This window comes from Arvicola amphibius, chromosome 3 (assembly GCF_903992535.2).
Source record: "Arvicola amphibius chromosome 3, mArvAmp1.2, whole genome shotgun sequence".
In the NCBI taxonomy this organism is placed as follows: Eukaryota; Metazoa; Chordata; class Mammalia; order Rodentia; family Cricetidae; genus Arvicola; species Arvicola amphibius.
In genome coordinates this window covers 21359113-21383650 of record NC_052049.1, presented here as the reverse complement: position 1 = coordinate 21383650, position 24538 = coordinate 21359113, and the positions used below count along the sequence as shown (strand labels likewise).

General features: G+C 42.6%; 1 protein-coding gene across 4 annotated transcripts in view; it reads left to right on the top strand.

Annotated features, from left to right (window-relative positions):
- Drosha (drosha ribonuclease III) overlaps positions 1-24538 on the top strand; it is a 110456-nt gene that overhangs the window by 50962 nt on the left and 34956 nt on the right. For all 4 annotated transcript variants that reach the window (XM_038323525.2, XM_038323523.1, XM_038323524.2 and 1 more), the window contains 7 exons: positions 1541-1710; positions 5972-6096; positions 7646-7745; positions 10417-10524; positions 15625-15732; positions 16167-16305; positions 16657-16717. In XM_038323525.2, coding sequence (XP_038179453.1) covers positions 1541-1710; positions 5972-6096; positions 7646-7745; positions 10417-10524; positions 15625-15732; positions 16167-16305; positions 16657-16717 — 811 coding nt within the window. The remainder of the gene's footprint in view (positions 1-1540; positions 1711-5971; positions 6097-7645; positions 7746-10416; positions 10525-15624; positions 15733-16166; positions 16306-16656; positions 16718-24538) is intronic.

Genomic DNA, 24538 nt, shown 5'->3' with positions numbered 1-24538 from the left:
TAACTGAGTGTCGTGAGGAGGCGTGGACAGTCACAGGTGTGTTGTATATAGATGTGTTCAGTTCCAGAGCAGCACCCGAGGTAGAGATTTGATCTGTGTTCTTTTTTTCAAGTATGTTGGCCTGTCAGGGTTTTAGCCAACGACAGCTTGTACAGTCTTTATCTCTAGTCAGAGGCTGTTCGTTTGTTCCCGGCCACTCAGACCCGAAGTAATTACACAGAAACTATATTATTTGCAATACTATTTGGCCAATAGCTTAAGTATATTTCTAGCTAGCTCTTATGTCCCAAACTAACCCATCTCCATTGATCCGTTAATCATCATGAGGTCGTGGTCTACTGGCAAAGTTTCTGCGGTCTCCAGTGGAGATGCCCGTCTGTCTCCTATGGCGGCTACATGTTTTCTTCTTGACTCTGCCTATTCTCTCTATATATCTTTTCCAAACTGGCTATATTCTGTAAAGCCGTTGGCCAAAAGCAGCTTCTTTATTCATTAACCAATAAAAGCAACACATATACAGAAGGACTTCCCACATCATTTATCCTCTTGTGTTTTCTACCCACCAGATTCCTAGATGCCTGTAATTCCTCTGACCCAAGTTGGGTCTTCTTGCTTTCTTTTGGCCGCTCAGTGTTGGGCTTGAACCTAGCTTATAGCATAGGTCATGTTAAGGGGAGGGCAGAAATTTTCCTCTCAGGAATGATCTTCTTCAGAGCCCCCAGGAGAACTTTTGTCCTTTTGGGTGGAGGTAGACAACACACACACACACACTCACACACACACACGATGTGTTGCCCATCTCAATCTACAGAGGAAGCAGAAACCCGCAGCCCCCATCTTGGGGCCCACATGAACTGCATGTATTTGGTGTATGAAGTACAGGTTACTCTTTTCTTAGCTACTTTAGTTATGTCTTTTGTTGCTTCCAGCCCCCTGTACTTGTAAACCTCAGACAGTTGGTATTTTATCCCTGTGCTAACTCCGTAAGGGTCTTCTACAATATTAGCACAGGCTCTCCAGCTCCATTCATCATGGCAGGTGCAGCACATTAGCACCCCCAAGTTAGATCACAATGCAGTGATATCTTATTGGAAACATCTATAAATACCTCATAAAGCTTAGAATTTCCCTAAGACAGTCACATCACTTCTGAAAAGCTCTCATCTGTTCCCCTAGGAAGAATGATAAAATATTTAGACATAACGTGTTTATGTTTATTATAAGCTGTGGTTTCTTATGCTAGGTTACTTTAAATTTATTTAGGCAAGCACCCTTTTTTGTATTCATACCTCACAAATAAAGCCTTCATCATTTATGATGTTGTTCCCATTTTAGTAAATGAGATGGTTTATGAGCACTGTTCATCAGTGAGACAAATGGCGTTCGTATTATTTGGCACCTGGCTGAACAGTGTAAATTTTAAATTACTTTTTTATATGTGCTCTTGTGCAGCCGCTGTCTTGTTTTACCTTAATGAGTTGATGATGTGCTGTTAATTGAGCAACTTTATTCCTCTCCACCCCCTGTGTGCTCACCCCAGACGGCGGCAAAGAAGTGTTATCCATGCACCAGATCCTTCTCTACTTGCTCCGGTGTAGCAAGGCGCTGGTGCCTGAGGAGGAGATCGCCAATATGCTCCAGTGGGAGGAGCTTGAGTGGCAGAAATATGCCGAAGAATGCAAAGGCATGATTGTTACCAACCCTGGGACGGTAAGTTCTGTGCTCGCACAGCCTGGGCTGTGAGTCACCCGCTGCTCCACACAAGCAGTCAGAGCACGGGTGTGTGTTAGTACTGTAGCTTCCCGTCCTCCTGGGAGTTTCTCTTTAAAATACCAGAATTCGGGCATATTTAGTTAGTGCCTCTGACTAGTGTATGTCTGTTCTGCCCGAGACGTGTACCTTCAAGACTTCCAATGTACACTGAAAATTTCCCCCAGGAGCCTGTGGATTGTATGAGAAGACCCATTCCTTTGAACTGCCCATACTAGCTCAACAACAAAAAGCCTTTGCCAGTTTGGTAGTGGAGGAAAATAGTATTTTGCCTAGTTTTATATTTTATTTTATTAAATTTATATTTTAAATGGTTTTTGCCAATTCAGTTACTTTTTTTAAATAAATTGCCTGTTAATACCTATTATTTGATTTTTATTTTTTGCTACTCATCTTTTTGTTATTGATCATTCTTCATAAAGATTTTACCTTTTCAATCGATGCCTCACTGTGTAGCTCAGGCTGGCCTAGAACAGTGCACTGCCTAGCTCCTGTAGACTCTGAGCTCTGTTAGTTGTTACAGCCTCCTGAGTGCTTGGGCTCAGTCCTGCTTCAGCCTCCTAAGTGCTTGAGCTTAATCCTGCTTCAGCTTCCTAAGTACTTGAACTCAGTCCTTCAGCTTCCTAATGCCGATCTCAGTCCTCCTGCTTCAACCTCCTAAGTACTTGGGCTCAGTCCTGCTTTAGCCTCCTAAGTGTTAAGCTCAGCCTCCTAAGTGCTTGAGCTTAGTCCTGTGTCAGCTTCCTAATTGTTGAGCTCAGTCCTACTTCAATCTCCTAAGTGCCAGACAAAAGGTTTAAATTACCACACAAGGCTTCTAATGTTAATTTTTAAAGAATAGATACAAAAAAGAAAAAAATATAAATAAAAATTAGAAAATAAATAGCTCTTATGTAAAGCAGCATTGTTTTGTATTGAATTGAATAATTTTTTCTTTGTTTCCTAAAACAGTTACATATTGGCATTTTGTCAGGATCAATTTTTACAGAAATGGAGAATTAAATATATCCATGTAGGAGACGGCTCAGTCAGTAAAGTGTGTGTGTGTGTGTGTGTGTGTGTGAGAGAGAGAGAGAGAGAGAGAGAGAGAGAGAGAGAGAGAGAGAGAGAGAGAGAGAGTGAGAATGTGTGTGGTGTGTGAGAGAGAATGAGAATGTGTGTGTGTGTGAGAGAGAGAATGAGAATGTGTGTGTGTGTGAAAGAGAGAGAGAGAGAGAGAGAGAGAGAGAGAGAGAGAGAATGTCAGAGAAAGTATGTGAATGTGTATGTATATGTGTGTGCGCGCATCCATTTTACCAGGTGTGATGATGTATGTAGTCTCAACTGGGAGATTGGGGGAGGCGGATTCTGAGTTTCAGACTAGCCTGGGCTACGTAGTAAGTTTATGGTTGCCCAAGGCTGCATACTGTGACCTTGTCTCAGTAAACAAAACAACAAAAATTCATTTAAAGAAGACAGTGAATTGTTTAAACAAAGCTTTGTTGTTTTTGTTTGTCTTGATTGATAAATTGTCTACTCTGGCTCTACTTTTTATATAGCAAGGTAGTAAGTGGCACCTGAACAAATATTTCAGATAATATAATTACAAGTAAAACTGTTCAGTAAAAATGTATATATCTGAAAACGTATTTCAAACTTGGAAAGTAAAATAAATGCTTGCTGACACCACAAAATTAATAAAGTATCTTTATAAAGAAAAAAAATAGCACTATGTATGACAGTGAATCTTTCTTTTCTTTAAATGGGTGCATATATTTTCATTTCTTCTGACCATTTTATAACTAAATTGGAATGTGGGCAATGGCAGGATACATAATGTGTTGTGTTCTGTAGCGGTCTCTGGAACACGCCATCCTGGCCTTCCTTCGTGGCATAGTTCACGTTCCCTGAAACTCACCAATTGGGAGCCTCTTGAAAAAAATTAAGACTGCTGTGGCTGATAATTGCCTGTGTTCCAGACAATGGGCCCAGGAAGTCACAGTTTAGAAACGTCCCAGGTGCTTCTGGTTTCTCCTGGTTTGTCTTGACTCATCGATGTAGGTCACTTACCTGTCCCCGCCATCTTGCAGCTGGTCTGCTGGTGAGCCACTGTGAGCCACAGCTGGCCAAGCTCGTCCATGAGGCGGCAGCCTGTAGTGAATGTTCAGTTAGCAGCCCACACACTGACATCTTTAGTTTTAGCTGAGATCAGTGTTCCATAAATGCTGCAGTCAAAAACTCACAGGATGAAGAAACTGTATTACTGTTGGTGTGATTAATGTATATCCTTGAGATGGTGAAAGGCTCATTTTCGTAGCTAGTGGAAGAAGCCAGAGTTGTCAGGATAAAAGGCTTATATCGGAAGATAGTCAGGACCACGTTGGGAAAGGAGGTGTCTGGTGTGTGGATACGATGAGGAAGTCACTTGTTTCTTTCCGCTTATGCACAGGTAGTTTGCGCCCATTGCGCACTCTTCAGGAGGTGCCTGTTACTCACAGGGCACAGTAGGCACGGCACTCATTTCATCCCGTACAGGACTCGTTTTGAAAGATTGCCCAGTGGCTAGGACATTGGGAAATTTATTAAGTTTTTCAAGCCATTACGGTCACATTAAATACTTTCTTGCTTCAGACTTAAAGTAATTAATGTTCCTCCCTGACAGTTCTGCCTCTGCCTGAGAACACTTTGGTCATTAGTGAACATGCTTTAAATTCTTACCGAGAGATGGGATGATAGATTTGTAGGCTATGGCCAAAGTCTCGAATTTACTTCACTCCCCGACCCACTATCCTCATAACTTAGAAATGATTTTTAATTTTTAAAAACTACTTTTTGGTGTTTTGAGTCAAGGTTTTATGAGCCCAGACTGGCCTTAAACTCCTGATTCTTCCTGCCTCCACTGCCCAGTGCTGGGTTATGTTCCTCTGAATCACAATGGCTTCTGGGGCTACTCGAGGGTTTTTTAATGGTATCATGTTATGTTGCTCGGGTGGGTCTCGAACGGCTAGGCGCAAGTGATCTTGCTACCTCAGCCACTGGCGGAGCTGCAAGTGTAGGCGCACACTGCCCCTGTAGATGGTAGTGGCGCAGCGAAGTAGCACGACACATGGACGAATCATTAGCATTCCTTGTACGCACAGCGCCTTTCTACCGTTAATGGGCATTCGTGTCATTTTATGTTTAGGTTACCTAAGATCAGAATCATCTAATTTTTTTGACATTTGTGAACAAGGACTGTTTTCTCAAGCTTAGTAGTGAGATTTTAATTTTAAGTGATGTACATTTTTTTAAAAGTTTTGACATTATTTTTTTTTTTTTTTTTTTTTTTTTTTTTTTTTTTTTGGTTTTCGAGACAGGGTTTCCCTGTAGTTTCTAGAGCCTGTCCTGGAGCTAGCTCTTGTAGTCCAGGCTGGCCTCGAACTCAGAGATCCGCCTGCCTCTGCCTCCCGAGTGCTGGGATTAAAGGCGTGCGCCACCACCGCCCGGCCTGACATTATTTTTTTAACAATGTGAAGGAATTTCTACAAATCTATCCTTTGTCATCTGGTTGTATTCGTCACCTGGCTGGGCAGGCTGGGGACCTACAGGTAGGAAGCTCCTTGTCCTGCATCCACTTCCCGGGGATCCAGAACATTCTGACGTTCATGCACATGCTACACGTACTTGCATATGTATGAAGCACTCATATACATAAATAAGAAAATCTTAGCGAGTCAGCTGTCTCTTGTATCACCGTAACTTTCCATTGAAATGTGGACTTCAGGAGTATAAACCCACACTGAAAACCAGTGGGACACTCAGACGGAGGCATCTGTCTTAAACAGTGGTGCGCTAGTCATTTGACTGTGAGCGTACAACAGGCTAAGCCTGCACGGTCTTTCCTGCGATGCCACTGCTTTCCCTGTGCCTAGGAGAGGTTAGGGGAAAGGTACGTCTGCCCAGACAGCCTTTCTAAAGTTTCATTCTTTCAGATTTCTGTGTAGACTGGAAAGAAAAAGATAGACTCACTGTTCATTATGCCAAATGGTGGAAACTTTCAGGGATGACATTCCAGCGTTCAAATAGTGTAGTGTTTGTATGGTACGGCTGCTATGCCATTTTCTGATTGGAGATAAAGCTTCCCTAGAAAAGCAGTCCAATAATCCCTTTCCTGCTTAGGTTAAAGTCAGGGCCTCAAGATTTCTTATGGGAATACTTGATCTTGATATTCTTTTCTCCCCAGAAACCAAGCTCTGTCCGCATTGATCAACTGGATCGTGAGCAATTCAACCCTGATGTCATTACTTTTCCAATTATCGTCCACTTTGGGATACGCCCTGCACAGTTGAGTTATGCAGGAGACCCACAGTAAGATATTTCTCAGTGTTTGTCTTGGCCAATTTCACCTTCTACTAACAACTGAATTAGCAGAGGAGAGCCTTTAGTGGACATCTTCCTTTTAAAAATTAAGACTTGAAACAAACTATGTTTCCAGATTTGCAAATTAGGTTCTGGTCGCTTGTGAAGAATGAGTTTCTTTACATATTTGACTGCAATAAATTACTCAGTCGATTGCCCCCGCCAGTCTTGTCAGCAGGAGTCCTGCATGGATTTCAACTCGAGGGAGCTTCTCCTTTATTTGTCATTATGACATTTCCTCGTTTTCATTTGTTTGTTTTGTTTTGTTTTTAGTTTGCTCAGTGCCTTTATGGGAAGTAGCGCTATATCGGTTCCTATCGTGGGGGTATTCATAGGATCCCATACAGAGTCAAGGGTTGTGTGGGATGTAGGACCTATATATTCCTACTCTTAGAATTCATATTGCTTTGCAAATGTGGGCTTTTCCAACTGGCACATTAATATTTTTCTGGGAGAAGATGAGGATATGTGGGAATGGAGATAGATAGGACCATTATATTTTTCAGGTGTGTTTGGATTTCCTACTTTTTAGACAAATAAACAATTTCCTGACTTAATTTTAAAAAGATGATTCATACTGGGAGAAAAGGGCATGGGAGATTTTCAGTTCGTAACTGCAGTTCTGGCTGACATATATTAGAAGAGGCTAAAGGGTTTTGTTCTTTTTCTTCCCTCTTTGGATAAAAGTATGAAGCAGTGAACCAGGCACTGTGTAAGTACTTCTTTCTTTCCTCCATTCTCTGAGAACGCTTGAGAAAGACGTGAGGCCAGGAAAGGAGCAGTTTGGACATGGCAGGAAGCCTTTGGCAAACACCTTCTTGTCAGAACAATGTTAGTAGAATGTGATTAGGCTCTCGTCAACTCTCATGGTGGCAGGACTGTGCACTGATGAAGGACTACGTAGTCTCTCCATTCATTGATCACTGTAACGGTGTCTGTTATGATCCCAGCTTAGCATGTCTTGGCTGCAACAGATAGGCTAATTTTTATTATGGTAAATTCAAATTGGTACATACCCTTTCCTGCCTCCAGCCGAACAGTCGATAGACCTGTGTGGCTTGGGCATCAGCGCTGATGGGTCTCCATTCGAGTGCTCTTGAACTGACCATCCGTATTTTAAGAAAGGGATTCTTTTTTCATAAAGATATATTTTAAATTTAAATAAACATTTCACTTATAAAGAGGTAACACTGAGAAGTGGAACATGATTCTGTTGTCTGAGTGGTTTTGTGTGTCTTCTGTGGAGTTGTTTCCATTTAGTCTGCGCCTCCTTTTTTATCTAAATGAGCTGTCAGTCACGTAACCACAGGCTCCAGCTGACGCCTGGTCACCCAGTCCCTGAACTCTCAAACCTTGTGCTTCTTTAGGATGTACTTTTGCCACCAAAGTATTTAAAGGAATGTATGTATGAGTGAGCAGGCTTATTAGAGCAGTTGGTTTTATTTTCACTGTAATTTGCCTTCTCTTTGTCTAAGATGACGGTCTGCCCTTTTCCTAGGTACCAAAAATTATGGAAAAGTTATGTGAAACTTCGCCACCTCCTGGCAAATAGTCCCAAAGTCAAACAAACGGACAAACAGAAGCTGGCGCAGAGGGAGGTAGGTATTGAACCCACCCCTGGTGGTTGACGGTGCACGCTGGGTTTATGTTCATTGCGCATTACTCTGGAGTTCCAGATAGACGAGAAAGAGATTTTAAACAGATGGAGTTACTCCTCTCCCTGTTCTGGTGTATCGGTTGCTTCTTAAAAACACTTTAGTATTCAAGGGGGCATTTTTTTAACTTGACAAGTTGACAATTTCATACATGTGTGCAGTGTTTTGATCCAGCTTACCTTTGTCCCTCCTCTCCAGCTGCTCCCAGATCCTTCTCTCCAGGTCTCCCTTGTAACTCTGCTTACCCTTTTTTTAAGCCAGTGGATCTGGTTGGCACTGCTGGTGTTTCCACAGGTGTAGGGCCATCCACTGGAGCACATTTTTGCCGTTAAGGCCAGTTTCTTAGTAAATCACTGTTTTTTGAAGCACATATCTGTCACTTGCTTTGGTATTGGTGACTGCACCAAGGATTTATGCATTGCATGCAGAGTGAGCACTCTACTATTGAGCGACACCCCAGCCTTTATCTATGCCTTCTTCTGTAGATAGAAAAAGGTTAAAATTTATGAACCATCCTTAATCCCTTATTTTATATTGTATAACATTGGATCGTAGATTTTTTTGGGTATTATGGTTATAAAAGACCATTCTCCCATAGTTCTTTGTTGGATATCTCACATCCCATGTTTTTTACTAATAAATACTATTATCGTCTATAGTCCATGATTCTATTTTAGTTTGCATGTTAAAAATACATTTAGCATTAACACAAACTTCCGGTTAAGTTTTATTCTGCTGTGGGTAGTACAAGGCTTAGAAGCTAGGAAAAGATGTGAATTAGGGCTTTGTCACTTAATGTGACTTGAGCCAGTCAAAATCTTTCATAAAGGAAGGCACTAAGGCTGAGGAGCTGGCCGCACGTCCTACTGTGTACCCACAGCACTAAGGCTGAGGGGCTGGCCGCACGCCCTACTGTGTACCCACAGCACTAAGGCTGAGGGGCTGGCCGCACGCCCTACTGTGTACCCACAGCACTAAGGCTGAGGGGCTGGCTGCGTGCCCTACTGTGTACCCATGGCACTAAGGCTGAGGGGCTGGCTGCGTGCCCTACTGTGTACCCACAGCACTAAGGCTGAGGGGCTGGTCGTACGTCCTACTGTGTACCCACAGTACTAAGGCTGAGGGGCTGGTCGTACGTCCTACTGTGTACCCACAGCACTAAGGCTGAGGAGCTGGTCGTACGTCCTACTGTGTACCCACAGCACTAAGGCTGAGGAGCTGGCCGCACGCCCTACTGTGTACCCACAGCACTAAGGCTGAGGGGCTGGTCGTACGTCCTACTGTGTACCCATGGCACTAAGGCTGAGGGGCTGGCCGTACGTCCTACTGTGTACCCACGGCACTGGCACTAAGGCTGAGGGGCTGGCCGCACGCCCTACTGTGTACCCATGGCACTAAGGCTGAGGGGCTGGCCGCACACCCTACTGTGTACCCACGGCATTAAGGCCGGGGGGCTGGCCGTACGTCCTACTGTGTACCCACGGCACTGGCACTAAGGCTGAGGGGCTGGCTGCATGCCCTACTGTGTACCCACGGCATTAAGGCCGAGGGGCTGGCCGTATGTCCTACTGTGTACCCATGGCGCTGGCACTAAGGCTGAGGGGCTGGCTGCACGCCCTACTGTGTACCCATGGCACTAAGGCTGAGGGGCTGGCCGCATACCCTACTGTGTACCCACGGCATTAAGGCTGAGGGGCTGGCCGTACATCCTACTGTGTACCCACGGCACTGGCACTAAGGCTGAGGGGCTGGCTGCACGCCCTACTGTGTACCCATGGCACTAAGGCTGAGGGCTGGCTGCAGGCCCTGCTGTGTTCCAACGGCAAAAGGTGCTTGTGTGGACTTTTGAACTGTGTCATTGAAAATCCGTCTCCTGGTATGTGGCCCAGAGTAGGAACTTGATGGTGGAGGTGGTGATAGTTACTGTTTTCTTTATGACTTCCTGGGATTTTTATTAAACTGCATACATCCAAATACAATGTTTTGTACATGAGGCTAGTGAAAAGGAAGACGATTCCTGATTGTGTCCCATGGGTGAAGTTTGAGACTGTTGTCTTTACTTTCCCCTCCTCTCTTCCAATGGAGCCTCATTTTATAGCTGGGCTGTGCTCAGATTTGCAGTCATCGTGCTCAGGGCCTTGTGAGTTCTAGCGCTACTGGTGTGAGCCATTGTGCCAGCCGGCTTCACTTGCCCCGCCCCTTCTCCTGCATCAGGAGTGTAAGGGTTTTGCAGACTAGGCAACTATCAGGTTGATTGTCTTTCTTAATGGAATTGCTTAATGTAAGGCTTGATATAAATATACTTTTTACATGATGGTTTCAGATCCCAAACCATATATCGCTTCTCATTTGTAAAAGCATGTTATGTTCAGACATGCTGGGTTAGTGAGGTTTAGTTTAGAGGTTTTGTCATGTGACTAATAGGAAGGATTGTTGTGTGCCTAGAACATCTCCCATCTTGGTCTTCACTTCAAATAAAATATTCTTCTTTTGCATAAGGAAGGTTTAGTTCCTGAATGTAAACAAATATTGTATGACTGTTTTTCAGTGCTTGATGTGTGGCTCTGGTATCGCTTCACGCCCGCTGGGTCACTTACACTGAGCTCTTTTCCAGGAAGCGCTCCAGAAAATACGGCAGAAGAACACGATGCGACGAGAAGTGACTGTGGAGCTCAGCAGCCAAGGATTCTGGAAAACGGGCATTCGTTCCGATGTCTGTCAGGTAATGACACTTCTCAGAAATAGTTCTGCCCACATATCTCTTCCCACGGGCGTTGGCAATGAGCTTTATTTCTAATTGAGAAATTCCTGTGGATTATACCCTGATGTGAAACAGAGCACCAAGCACAGGCTTCTTTCTAGCTGTTCAGGTTTTATTTTCTGTATCGATGCTGTGTGTGTTGTGGAGGTGCAGTAGGGACGAACATGCCTCTGGGTGAAGGTGAGTCTGCCTTCAGATGTGTTCCCCCCCCCCCCCCCCCCCCCCCCCCCCCCCGCATGGCACTCGTGTAGACACTTATGCAAAGTCCAGTCGTACGGATCGGGTCGCCATTTTAGATTCCTCTGTTTAGGTCTGTACTCCATTTTATTTTTATTGGATTATTTGCTCTTTTGATGACCCGTTTCTTGATTTCTTTGTATATTTTGGAGATCAGCCCTCTGTCTGATGTGGGGTTGGTGAAGATCCTTTCCGATTCTGTAAGCTGCCATTTTGTCTTGTTGACTGTGTCCTTTGCTTTACAGAAGCTTTTCAGTTTCTGTAGGTCCCATATATTGTTTCTCTCAGTGTCTGTGCTACTGGGGTTATATTTAGGATATGGTCTCCTGTGTCAGTGCATTCAAGTGTACTTCCCACTTTCTCTTCTATGAGGTTCAGTGTGGTTGGCTTTACATTGATTGAGGTCTTTGACCCATTTGGACTTGAGTTTTGTGCATGGTGATAGATATGGATCTGTTTTCATTCTTCTACATGTTAATATCCAGTTATGCCAGCACCATTTCTTGAATATGCTTTCTTTCTTCCATTTTATATTTTTTGCTGCTTTGACAAAAATCAGGTGTTTGTAGGTGTGTTTATACCTTTCTATTGACATCTTTACTAAAAATATTTTTCTTTTTATTTATAGTTCTGGGCCAGGTTAGAGATCACAGGGCATGGTTTCTCCAGCACTATCGGACTGTCCTTGTCCTTGCCTAGGAATTAACTTTGTATAGCCTGCTCTGGTTTTGCTCATATTTACCTGTGAACACACACACACACACTGCTAATGTGTGACTTCTTCAGTCTTTGAGCTATCAAATCTAGCTACTCTCCCTTTTCTTTCACATAGATTCGATGCCACCATAGTTCTTAGTCTTTGCATGCTGTTTTTGTTCAGAGATCTTTGATCTTGTTAGTCTCTTTTTTTATCCTTTATATTTTATTTTTTAAATTTCGTGCATGTGTACAATGTTTCATGGTCATATCCGTCTCCCACCCATCTCTCCATCCCCACCACCAGTCTCTTTCCCATCCTCCTTCCCAACTTTATGCCTCTTTTTTTCTTTTTTTGTTTTTTTGAGGCAAGTCCTCTGTAGCTTTGGTGCCTGTCCTGTTATTAGCTCTTGTAGACCAGGCTGGCCTCAAACTCACAGAGATCCGCCTGCCTCTGCCTCCCGAGTGCTGGGATTAAAGGCGTGCGCCACCACCACCCAGCTTCTTTTACTTTTTTAATAGTGAATTAAGTCCAATTAGTGTGTATGTGTGTGGGACCACCTACTAGGGCATTAGGCTCTCACCAGTGACTTAGCTCCCCTCCCCCAATGAAACATGACCTTCCTCCAGCATCCATTCATTCCATTAGCTCCTCTTCTAGGTGTGGGGCATCACAGGTCAGTTAGAATTTGTAAATTATATATTGATGTTTTCTCACAATATTACAAAAGGGCTTTCTTCTTCCTCCTCCTCCTCCTCCTTCCTTTTCTTTCTCTTCCTCCTTCCTTTTCTTCCTCTTCCTCCTTCTCTTCTTCCTTTTTTCTTTCCCACTTCCTCTTTTCCTTCCTCCTCTCCTCCCTCTCTCTTCTCCTTCTTCCCTTCCCTTATTCTCTCTCACACTGTCACTCTCTCTCTCTCTCTCTCTCTCTCTCTCTCTCTCTCTCTCTCTCTCTCTCTCGCACACACACACACACACACACACACACACGTACACATATAGTCTCACACACGTATACACATACTCCCCCCCACACACACACAGCATTTGCCTTGGATTAAGAGGAAAGTGAAGATGCCTAGTGATTATAATTTTATACTGAACTGTCCGCACCAGCTCTCTTGAGCTTCCTGCAGTTTTAAGTGGCTAGAAATGGTATATTGACTGCGTGCTTTGTGTTCAATTTGTCATATTTTTAAATTCTGCATTTATAAAAACAAAATTTACGGAGTGCCAATGATGTATATCATAATGGTGTGTCTCTTGTGCCCTTGTTAAAAAACTGTGTGTTCATCTTTTTTATCTTCCACAGGCACAGGAGCCCTTGCACACGTAGGTGCTCGGTAGCTGCTCTACTCAGTTGCGCTGGCAAGCGAGATGTTCTGTTGTTTAGATCCTATCGGCAGAACTAGTATTTCTTTTTAAGTGAATAACATGAGACTAATTTCTGTAGCTTCGTGTAGCCCCATTTTCATGTGTATTTTTAATAGTGCCAGCTTAAAATACTTCAGAGACAAATGAAAAGCATATGTCAATCATTCTGTGGGATGTGCCCATCCTCTAGCTTCTGATGAATAAGAATGATTCCTTCATTCTCTTGAGTTCTTGGGCAACATTATTAAAGAAAAGAAAAAGAGATGTCTTTCATGAAATCATCTCCCAATAAGGAATCTTTAGCCAGATGAAAAGGGATTGAAGCAAAGATTTAAGTTCCAAGTCCTTGGGCGCCTTGACTGCATAAGTGGTTTCAGAAAGGCCGTCTCTGAATGCATGATCAGGAGACCTGGAGGGGCTTTGGTAGGTCATGGGCTGAGATAGTCTTAACGGATAATCGTGAGGTTTAGGGCTTTGTGAACACATTAAAATTGCCTACAAAATTTTGCATATATGGAAGTTTTTCTAGAGAAGGTTTTTTTTTTCTTAATTTGAGGCTCAAAAAGATCTTGACCCTAAAATATACAAATGTGCCTTCATGTATTCCCTTGAAATTAGAGACAAGGAAACACAGAAAGGCTTACTTGAGGCTGTCCTGAATATGGATAGGCCCAGAGCTATTCCTTATAAGATGTCCATAATCCTAGCATTTAGAAGCTTGAGACAGGAGGATTGTGAATTCAAGGCCATTCTTTTACATAGCAAATTCCAAATTAGCCTAAGCTATATAGTAAAGCCTTGGTTTTAAAAAATAAGTAAGTAAGTAAATAAATAAATAAACAAATAAATACAGGCTGGAGAGATGGCCCAGTGTACAAAATAGTGTATAAGCAGGAGGACCTGTGTTCAGTTTCCTGGCACCCGTGTAAACCCCAGGCGATGGTGGCAGACAGGCAGATTCCTGGGACTTGAGGGCCAGGTGAACTCTACCACCTGAGAGACCTGTCTGAAAATGAGGATCATGAGAAGGACAGCACCCAAAATGACCTCGGGCCTTCAAACGTGTGTGTGTGTGTGTGTGTGTGTGTGTGCGTGTGTGCGCGCGCGCGTGTACGCAGACACAAACCCATGTAAAAGGAGGGAAAAAGCAAAAGAATTTTACACTTTTTATCCATTTAAATATCCTTTGAGGTTAGCTACATTTAATATCCTCATTTTATAGGTGAGATGTAGTAGGAGGCCACTTGTTCATTCCTGGCTATCCAGACCACAAAATAATCACTTAGAAACTATTAGTTGCACTACTGCTTGGCCAATAGCTGGTGCTCTTATACCTTAGCTTAACCCATTTCCCTTAATCTGTGTATCACCACATTTCTGTGGCTTACATGGTAAAGTTCTGTCTGGTGTCTGTCTTTGGCAAGGCTACATGGCTTCTCTCAGACTCTGCCTTCTTTCTCACAGAATTCAGTTTACTTGCCTAGCTCTGTTCTGCTCTGCTATAGACCAAAGCAGTTCCTTTATGCATTAACCAATAAAAGCAACACATATACAGAAAGACTTCCCACACCATTTCCCCTTTTCTGTCTAAATGTAAAGGAAAGTTTTAACTAACATAGCAAGATTACATACAACAAAAGTTATCAAACAAGAATAATTGTTACAGTATTTATATCTATTTTATCTGTAATCATGAGTAAGGAAAACTATATCTAATCTTCAACTCCATCAAAGATTCCAGAAGGATATCTAAGTAAGCAGGAAGTGAATGTAGCAACTTCCCAAACTCTAGAATTGCCAGAGACATCTTGCTGCTTAGACAGTCACCCAGAGTTCTTCTGTACCATTGGGGCATCCGTCTTCAGTCTACACACCCATAATATCCAGCAGACTTTTCCATAAAGCAAGAAATTTCAAAGACAGTTCACCTATATTACAGTTTGTCAGTCTCTTCTGTGTCCTGCAGAGTGTCTGGCAGACTCTTTCATGAAACAGGAACCACAAAGGACAGTTTCACCTTTAGGCAACTTCAGCAGTCATTTCTCTATGGGTCCTGCAAGTTCAGTCAAACAGTTCACACAAGAGCAGTGTCTTGCCCAAATGGCTAACAAACTCCATAAAGAACCTCTTTGGTGCCCATTGTCCTCTTGAAGTAGATTGGTGCTCCCAGGAGCAGATGAGTCTCATTGTCATGGAAAGTCCTAAGATCTTAACATTTTAAATGATATATTCTGAAGGTTGTTGAAAGATTTGAAGAATCCCTATTCATCTGAAATATATCTCTGTACATCTAGAAAACCTAACATGACTATAAGCTTGACTATTATAGATGACTATCTATTAACCTGTATTTCTATATTATACATTACATTTTAAAATGAGCTGCACACACAGAACGTTAATCAAGAGCAGAAATATATATGTGTGTGTGTGTGTGTATACAACACACAACAAAATTGACCCTAAATTTGTACCAATAAACCAAGATCCATACCAATGCAAATTATTTATATCTGTATAAACAGGCAGAATAAAAAAGCTCCAAGTCACACAGTGTGTGAGTGATAGAGGCATTTCGGTTCCAGAGACTCAGGCACTGAGTTCCCTGTAGACAGTTCTCCAGGCTGCCACATAGTCTGTCAACTACTTCAAGACTTTATGAGATGGCATTTGGGAGGAGAAAATGGTTCTTAATTTTTGTTTAATAGACAAGATGCTTTTATAGAGTTAAGCATACTGAAATATTTCTTCCCCAGCATGCCATGATGCTGCCTGTTCTGACCCATCACATCCGATACCATCAATGCTTGATGCACTTGGACAAGCTGATAGGATACACTTTCCAAGACCGCTGTCTGCTACAGGTGAGGCGACTCTGCCAAGTCACACAGTCAGCTTGCCCGCAGATTGTAAATGGGGCCTTGGGTTCTCTTTGGAAGACCAGGATTTTTGGAGATAGACCGAATCCTCGCTTGTTCTCCCCTCCGTGCCTCGGTTGCTTTCTGGCCCTTTCTCTCACATTTTTGAGGCTGTCCCTCCAAAAGTGAACTAATGTACCATCTGCCCATCAACAGTCATTACCTATTTTGGCATTCCCTTGTTTATGGCTCCTTTTTCTAGATTCCAGATTCTACTCCTCCCTGGAAAGGGGTGGCACTTTAGGGCTATTTTCAAAAGAGCTTGCAGTTCTGAAATTTGATTCTGAAGGAGCTTGGTTCCTTAAACGTGCTGTTTGGAGTATTGTGAGGGTGGTGCCTCTGTGCTGGTGTTTAAACTGCTTATTTCGTTCAAACTCTAGCTGGCCATGACTCATCCGAGTCACCATTTAAACTTCGGGATGAATCCTGATCATGCCAGGAACTCTTTATCCAACTGTGGAATTCGACAGCCCAAATACGGAGACAGGAAAGTCCATCACATGCACATGCGGAAGAAAGGTTGGTGTGGATGACCGTAAGATAGCACTCTCACTGCGTTTAGTCTGCGCGGCTTCCTAACACGTGAATCCAGTCCCCATCCTTGCAACAGTTTCCTGGTGGCTCCTTAATCCCTCACTCTCTAGTGCTTCTCACACATACTAAGTAACATTCACTCTGGGTAACACTGTCTAGTATAGGTGGATGAATATTTTAGAAATTTTTCTTCTATCAAATATTTTAAATACTTGCATGTAAAAGTCAACTTTTAAAAGTCAAATTGGGGTGAGAAAAATTCCTTTCTGTATCTCATATGATGTCCTAAAATAGTTCTTATGTTATTTATTTGTATCTGTGTTTTTTTTTTAATAGGAATTAACACCCTAATAAATATTATGTCACGTCTTGGCCAAGATGATCCAACTCCTTCAAGGTAAATTTTTAGAAAGTAGCTTTATGAGAATTAATGTACATATTCTGTAATTTTCTCACTTTGCATGTACACTTCAGATGGTATGGAGATTTTACTCATAAAATTCTTCAACTGTGCCTGTCAGAACAAATGCCCTGTGCCCACAAGTAGTCCCGCCCTGCCCTAAACAACCGCCACCCTCATCTACTACCTGTAGTCAATGCCTTTCTGAACAGTTCCTGTGAGCACCTTCATGCTCAGCTTCGTCTTTTGTGGCTTACTTCTCTTGACATACGATTTGTCTGTAGCAAATGCTCCTTATTTTCTCTCGTTGTTAAGTAATCCCCCATGTGTGAGTCACTCAGTAGTTGGTGGGCTTATGAACATGTGCTTTGACTTTTGTATTTACCCAAGAATGGAATTTTGAAATCATGTAGTAACTATTTTATCTTCCCCCAAGTGATTGCACAGTTTTATATTCATTACAGCAGTGTTCCTATTCTTCTTCAAAAAGCATTTTGATTTAAAACTTTTGCTGTATGTGTGGTATAGTGCACGCACATGCTTGTGTGCACCAGAGGCCAGCTGAGGATACGAGGGTCTTTCTTTGCTGCTTTCTGTCTTGGTGCATCAAGACAGCATCTCCAGCTAACGCTCGCCGCTGTTGCAAAGCTGTCAGTACTGGAGTCAGGCGTGCACAGTTATGGCCAGCTTTTTTCATGGGCGCTGGGAGTTTGAACCAGGTCCTAGAGCTTTCACAGCAAGTTACCTTCCCACTGAGCCCTTGCCCCAGCCCGCTCCTGTGTTTTTATGTGGTTGGCCACCCTAGATGCTATGAAATATCTTATCTCCCTGCTGTGTCATGGTGGTCAGTATCGACGCATGTGCTATGGCCATTGCAAAGAGATATTGCAAAGATATCTGTTCATATCTCTCTCATATCTTTAGTAGTTATTTTTTTATTAATGATTTAGTATTCATCTATATTCTAGATGAGTCTCTTACAGATACATGATTTACAAAGTCTTTCCTCTTTCTAAAGATTGCCTTTTATTCTCCTGATGTCCTTGGAGACAAAGAAATTTTAATGAAGTCCAGTTTATTCTTTGTTGTTTTGATTGTGATTTTGGGGTTATGCCTAGAAAACCATTCCCAGGTGTAAAATAACAAAGATATGCTCACGTCTTTAATGGTGTTTGTAGTTTTATCTCATTTGTGTCGGTTTTAAAATCCATTTTGAGTTGAGTTTAGATGTGGTTTGATGTAGGGACCATTCCATTGTTTTTTTGCTTGGTTTGTTTTGGTTTTTGTTTTTCTGGTTTGTTTTGTTTTGTTTTATATCAAGTTATTCAACACCATTTGCTGAAGAGACTCTGACACCCTGATGAAAATATGCAGGCTTGTTTTGGGACTTGCTTCTCACTTTGATGATCTGGGTCAGCCCTTGTGCCAGCACCACACTGTCAGAGGAAGTTTTGAGTTATTGGTCTATAGTTTTTCTTCCCTATGATATTTTTTATTTTGTTTATTATGGTAATATTGGCCACTGGTTGATTTTTCTTATTTCTTGATTTCACAAGTACTTTATTAACGTCTTCATTTTTGTTTGGCTTTGAGTCCCTGAAGAATCTGGGGGAGGAAGTGGTCTGGATCTATATGAGCTCCACATCATGTTATGGCTTCAATGTGAAATGTCCCCAATAGGTCCGTGTGTTTGAACACTTACTTGGTCCCCAGTGGTGCTGTTTAGAACATTGTGCAGCCTTTAAGAAGTGGGACTTACCTGGAGCAAATGGGCGCTATGAGTAGGCCTTGAGGTTTCATAGCCTGCTTCCTGTCCTTCAGTGCTTCCTGGTAGCAGACACAGTGTGACCAACTACGCTACGCCTCTGATGGTGTGCCGTCTACACCATGATGTCCTGTGCCCTCCTTGGCTCAGGTTGCCTCTTGCCAGGTGTGTTGTGTAGACCCCTTGAAAACGGAATAGAATGGCGTCTGGCTGGCTGACACAGCGCCCAGGTTTAGCAGGAGGATTATTTTGGTGTGAAGTAGAACAGACTGTATTCTGAAAGCCAGTTGAGGAGACTGCCTGAGGGAAGCTTCCTTTTCATAGTGGGAAGTGGAAATGTTTAATCGTGTTGGCTGCCATTCTGTCTAGGTTCATGTGGAGGAGGGAGATGAGAGCTAAGGCGGTTGCTTCAGAGGCTGCTTTCCTCCATAGCCGTATTTTCTGTCTGTCTTTATGCAACTTGATGGATTCTTTACCTGAAGTGCTTGGGACCAGAAATATTTAAGAATGGTTCAGAGTTTGAATTGTTTAAACATTTTTGGATTACTGCATTGATTTTATCATTTTGAGTAGCTCTAATCCTAAAATCTAAATGTTCTTAAATCCAAAATTTTTAAGAGTACTGATATGATTGGTTGAAAAGCTTTGTGTTCTAGTTTTGTGATCAAAATAATAACAGTCTGACCAAAAGCAGTTTGGGGGAGGAAAGGATTTGTTTCAGCCTACAAGTTTTAGTCCTACATTGAAGGGAATCGGGGTAGGAATCTAGCAGAAACTTGAAGTAGGAACCATGGCAGAACAATGCTTGGTTCTGTTTCATCGTATTATGTCATGGAATCCAGATGACAGTTCTTTTATACATTTTATTATATTTTTGTTTATGGGGCAGGGCACATATACTGTGGTGTGTGTGTGTGTGTGTGTGTGTGTGTGTGTGTGTATAGGTTAGAGGAGAATTAACAAGGAGTGGGCGCTTTCCTTCCACTATGGGAATCCAGCTCAGACCATGAAGCTTGGTGCCCTTACTCAGCATCCCACTGGCCTGAGATAACCAGATGTTTGTTGTTTTAATTTGTTATGGGTGTTTTGCCTGAATGTGTGTCTCTGCACCATGTGCGAGGCTGATCACTGTGGAGGCCAGAAGAGTGTGTCAGGTCTCCTGACAGAGTTACAGGCTCCTCTGGAAGAGCATCTACTGCTCTTAGGCACTAAGTCATCTCTCCAGCCCCTCATGACCATTTCTTTATAAGAGGACTCCTACACAATTCCCTAACAAAGCACATAACAGGTGAAAATATGGCATATCCTCCACCACAGTGGTTGGTATGTAATTACATCTTTTGATGGCACTCATTGGTCAGATCTCAAGAGGACTTTGTTGTCCTCCTCCTCTTCCTCCTCTTCTATTAAAGGAGATGGATTCTGTGGGATACACCTGTCTCTAGGGCATGCCTAGCATTCCTAACACTGGATTCCATTCCCAGAGAGTGTAGGAGGGTGAGTGTGTGTGATTGTGAACAAGAATGTGTCTGTGTGTGGGGCGGGGGGGGGGCAGATTGTAACCATGGCACAGAGAATGATGTCAGAATTACATATGACATGACCTCAGAATTATGTCGTTTCTGAATTGACTCTTTTGAAGCTTCAGCGCAGACAGCAGCTAAGATCCAAAACTGAGATAGCAAACATGGATGAGTGACTGCAGCCGCAACCTGGGAAGCTGGCAGAAGGCTATCGTCTTTTACTTTTGCCATGACGCTGTGGTGTTTGTAGATGTAGCGTTGACTTTGTGTGTGTGATCTGAAAGAGCCTCCTGGCCCCAGCCGCAGGAGCCCTGCTTAAGGAACTTCACACACATTTAATTCAGCAGACGTTTGTCCAGAGTCTTTTAGTTAGAGGCAGTTTATAGGTGTTTTAGGAGATCCAAAATCAAGTCCCACAACCCACCACTCGTCGGGAGGCACGATTGCCTGGGGTAGGATGAGAATGCCAGAAACCTGAATTATGTAGGAGAGACCGCTAAGTGCTTGTGAAGATCAAAAGTGAATCATGCCAACTGCCAAGGGGCTCGGGATAGATGAGGCAGTTGTTCCGGGATTCTAGGGCAGTGTTGTGCTGTGCACTTGAATAATTGAGTTGACTTTAAACTATTTGCCCTCTCCCTTGTTGTCCCTCAGCTGCTGTATAGATGGAATGGAGTTGTCACAGCTCAGAAGCAGCTGCTCACTTTGAAGCACACTTCCCAAGAGTACAAGTTGGTGGTTGGGTCTCAAGCAAGGGGTTAAGTAGAGATGTTTCTAATACTAATTGAGGGGAGAAGAATGGAGGCCCCTGAGCTAGAACTTTGGTCCACCAGGTTCTTGATCAAACTTCCCTTGTAGTGTTCTGAACCCTCTGCGCCCACCCTGCAGAACCATTAGGAGTGACCAGCCACATTCTGCCTGTTTTCCCTGGAGCCGCTGTCGCGTCAGACATCTCCCTACCAATGACATCTCAGTTTGAGATCTTAGGTGTTGTCTGCTCCAAAGCTTCCACCAACCAAGCAAAAGCTGAGCTACCACCTGGCAGTGCAGTCCCCCTGACCTGGCCCTGGACTAGGTTTCCAGGCACGTATGTCTTCTTCATGTGGTGAGCAGTAGGCTTTCTTACTTCCTCACGTGCCAGGTGACATTTTATATTTGCTTCTGGAATGTCCAGATGGCCTTGTGAAATCCTGCTGGTGTTTTTACACGACGCATGTCCTTTTGCATATTATGCTCATGCTGCAACACTAATTCCCTTTATTAGATAGTGAGGGTTTTGAAGGCCTGTGATCCTACTTTTTCTCTCCTTTTCATTTTGTAACCTTTCACAGAGAAGACACTTCAATAGATAAATATTAAAACAAAGAATTACTGTTCACAGTAATTACTATCTGTGTGGTATAGGTGTGTGTACACATGTGTGCAGATGCACATTCATGTGTGTGTGTGTGTGTGTGTGTATGTGTCGAGACCAAAAGTCAGTGTCTTCTGTTACTTCTGTTACTCTCTACCCAGCTGTGTGTGTGTATGTGTGTGTGAGTGTGTCTAGACCAAAAGTCAGTGTCTTCTGTTACTCTCTACCCAGCTATGTGTGTGTTTGTGTGTGTATGAGTGTGTCTAGACCAAAAGTCAGTGTCTTCTGTTACTCTCTACCCAGCCCTGTACACATGATTCATACAAGTTCAGTGGGCCTAAGATCTGATGAGGCTGGGACCTCTCCTCCCTTAAGTCCAGCTACATACAGTGAGGGATGTTCCTGAGTCGGGTACAAGTTTCCCCTGACTTTCAAGGCCCCTATAGGTCTGCCTACTAGTCACCACTTGAGACATGAAATGTGAAAGGAAAAGTTGTGTGTCCGCTCCTTGAATCTGGTCCATACAAAGACAGTTTTGTTTGGAATAAATGGCACCTTAGACAGTTTGCTAGTATAGAGAGATTGCTTATTTTTTAAGGTACATTGAATTTTTTAGATGAAATTTGAGGTATGCATGTGACAGACAATTCCAGTTTTATAATGGCTCTGTTAATTCAGTTCTCAAAATCAGACAGTGTACTACTCAGCAGACATCCTACGCTGGATCTCGCTTTGTTGGTAAAGAAGAGGATTAAAGCGTGAACAGTAGAGGGGACAGAAGGCTTGCCATTGCTGTAAGCTCTGGTAACTTAGTCTGTGTCTTAGTTACTGTCCTGCTGCTGTGTCAATAGCCATGACCAAGGCAGTTTAGCAAAGCGTTTGATTTGAGGCTCATGGTTCCACAGGGTGAGTTCACAACCATTTTGGTGGAAGCATGGCAGTCGGGTGGTGCTAGAACTATAGTTGAGAGCTTGCAGTGTTGCCACAGGTAGGAAGCAGAGAGAACTCACTGGGAGTGGTATGGGCTTTTGAAACCCCAAAGCCTACCCTCATAGACGCATGTCCTCCAACAAGGCCACTCCTTCTAATACTGTCCAGATCGTTCCCCCAAGTGTTCATATTTGTGAGTGTGGGGGTCATTCTCATTCAAAATAACACACTGTCCATATTCTAGATAAACTGTTGGGTTAGGAACTGACCAGCATAATAGTAACCAGAGTGAAATTCAGTCCCCATGTTTGGTTTAGTTTTTTTGCCAGAGTTTAGTCATAATGTGGAAATAGAAAAAAGCCAGATATGGGCAGGTTATTTTTTTATTATTAATTTTTCTTTTTTTAATGAATGGTAAACTCGCTATTGAACAGACCTTTTTAGAGCTGTTGATCATGAGTTTTAACAAACTGAACAGTCCAGTTTCTGGCAATTAAAATACTAGACATAGTCACTGTCTCTATGAAAGTTTAAAAGAAATTATAGTAAAAGTTATGCTGGTAAGATGTCATTTAAAATCACACATGACTTGTCAGTTCCCATTCTTTAACTAGGAGTCATCTTATTTGCTATAAAGCTGCAGTTGGGATGTGGTTTATCTTTTACCCCCAAACTCCTGACAGGGCTCCCTTTTTTCACATTAGGTTATGTTGGCTGTGTAATACATAGAATTGTTAAGGGGAAAAATCTCTGTCAGAGAAAATAGATTTTTTTTCATGGCTTATGAAACACAATAGTGTAATTTTTTTTCCTTTTGAAAATCTTCCTATTCCTTTCTTAATTTGCATGTGTTTTTGTAAGAAGAGAGACATACGTGGAAGCAGACAAAGAAACAGATGAAGTGTTATTCTGTAGCACAGGATGGCGTTTTGAGTGCTGGGATTACAGACTTGCAACAACATGCTTGGCTCAATTACAAAACACCATATAGTCTTCCTAGTCACTCTGGGGTAATACAGTAGTAAAAATGTAAACAAAACCCAAAAAGTGTTCTTCAAGGTGTATAAGAATCGGAGAAATCTTTTATAGGACTGACTGCTTTACATTTGTGTGTATGTTTAATAGATACATGCATGTATTCTTTGTATGTGTGTATGTGTAATAGATGCATGTACTTTCTATGTGTGTGTATGTGTAATAGATACATGCATGTATTCTTTATATGTGTGTATGTGTAATAGATGCATGCATGTTTTCTTTCTATGTCTGTGTATGTGTAATAGATGAATGTACTTTATATGTGTGTGTATGTGTAATAGATGCATGTGTATTCTCTTTATATGTGTGTATGTGTAATAGATGCATTCATGTATTCTTTGTTATATGTGTAATAGATGCATGTGTGTACTCTTTAAAGAATCAGTGAGATCAAGATATCCTCAGCATAGGCATAAATTGATATATATGTTTAGTTTTCTCTCATTCTTTATTTTCCATTATTGGCTATTAACTCCTGAAGGAGTTTTCTTTTGTGGGGGGGACACTACTGAGAATTGAATGTAGGGTTTCAGGTTCAAGACAGGTGCTCTGTCACGGACCTACAACCCTAACTGAATATCCTGTTCATGCAAATATAAGGCATCAATTGAGATGAGGTTTCAGGGACTTCTTTATAGACGTTTTATCATAGAAACAAAGTATGATCTATATACTGGGGAGGGGAGTGTCTACATTGAGGAGGGGCATCATCAGGCAGGATGTCATAGAGATTTTCCTGAACCTTGAGGGATAAACTGGATTTTCAGTGTATCTGAGTGCAGAGGGACAGAGAGTAGAAAGTTCTTGGGAGGGAGAAAGCCTGACTTAAAGAGGGGCAGTGATTGACTGTTCTTTGGAGGGCCCCTCTCGGAGACTCTCTAGTGGTTTGGAACAGGAGGCCAGCACACAGCTGGGAGAAGCCAGCAGCAAGTTATAAGGTGACAGACAGGTTAGGCCTGTCTGCAAGGACTAGGTCTGGTTGAGTGTGGAGGTGAGGTGATGAGATGCTGTTTCGGGAACTCTTCTGGAATGCATTCCTCTTTCTTAGGCTCAGCGGGTACGGGTAGCAGAGTGGAGACACCATAGTCAGCTTGATAGCACCTGGCTTCTAGGAGCTTTTTAGTCTTGTTTTCAGGGGAAAGAAGCCTTGGGTTAGAAAGTTAGAGCCATGTAGTATGATGGGATGAAACCCATTCTTGCCTTCTGTC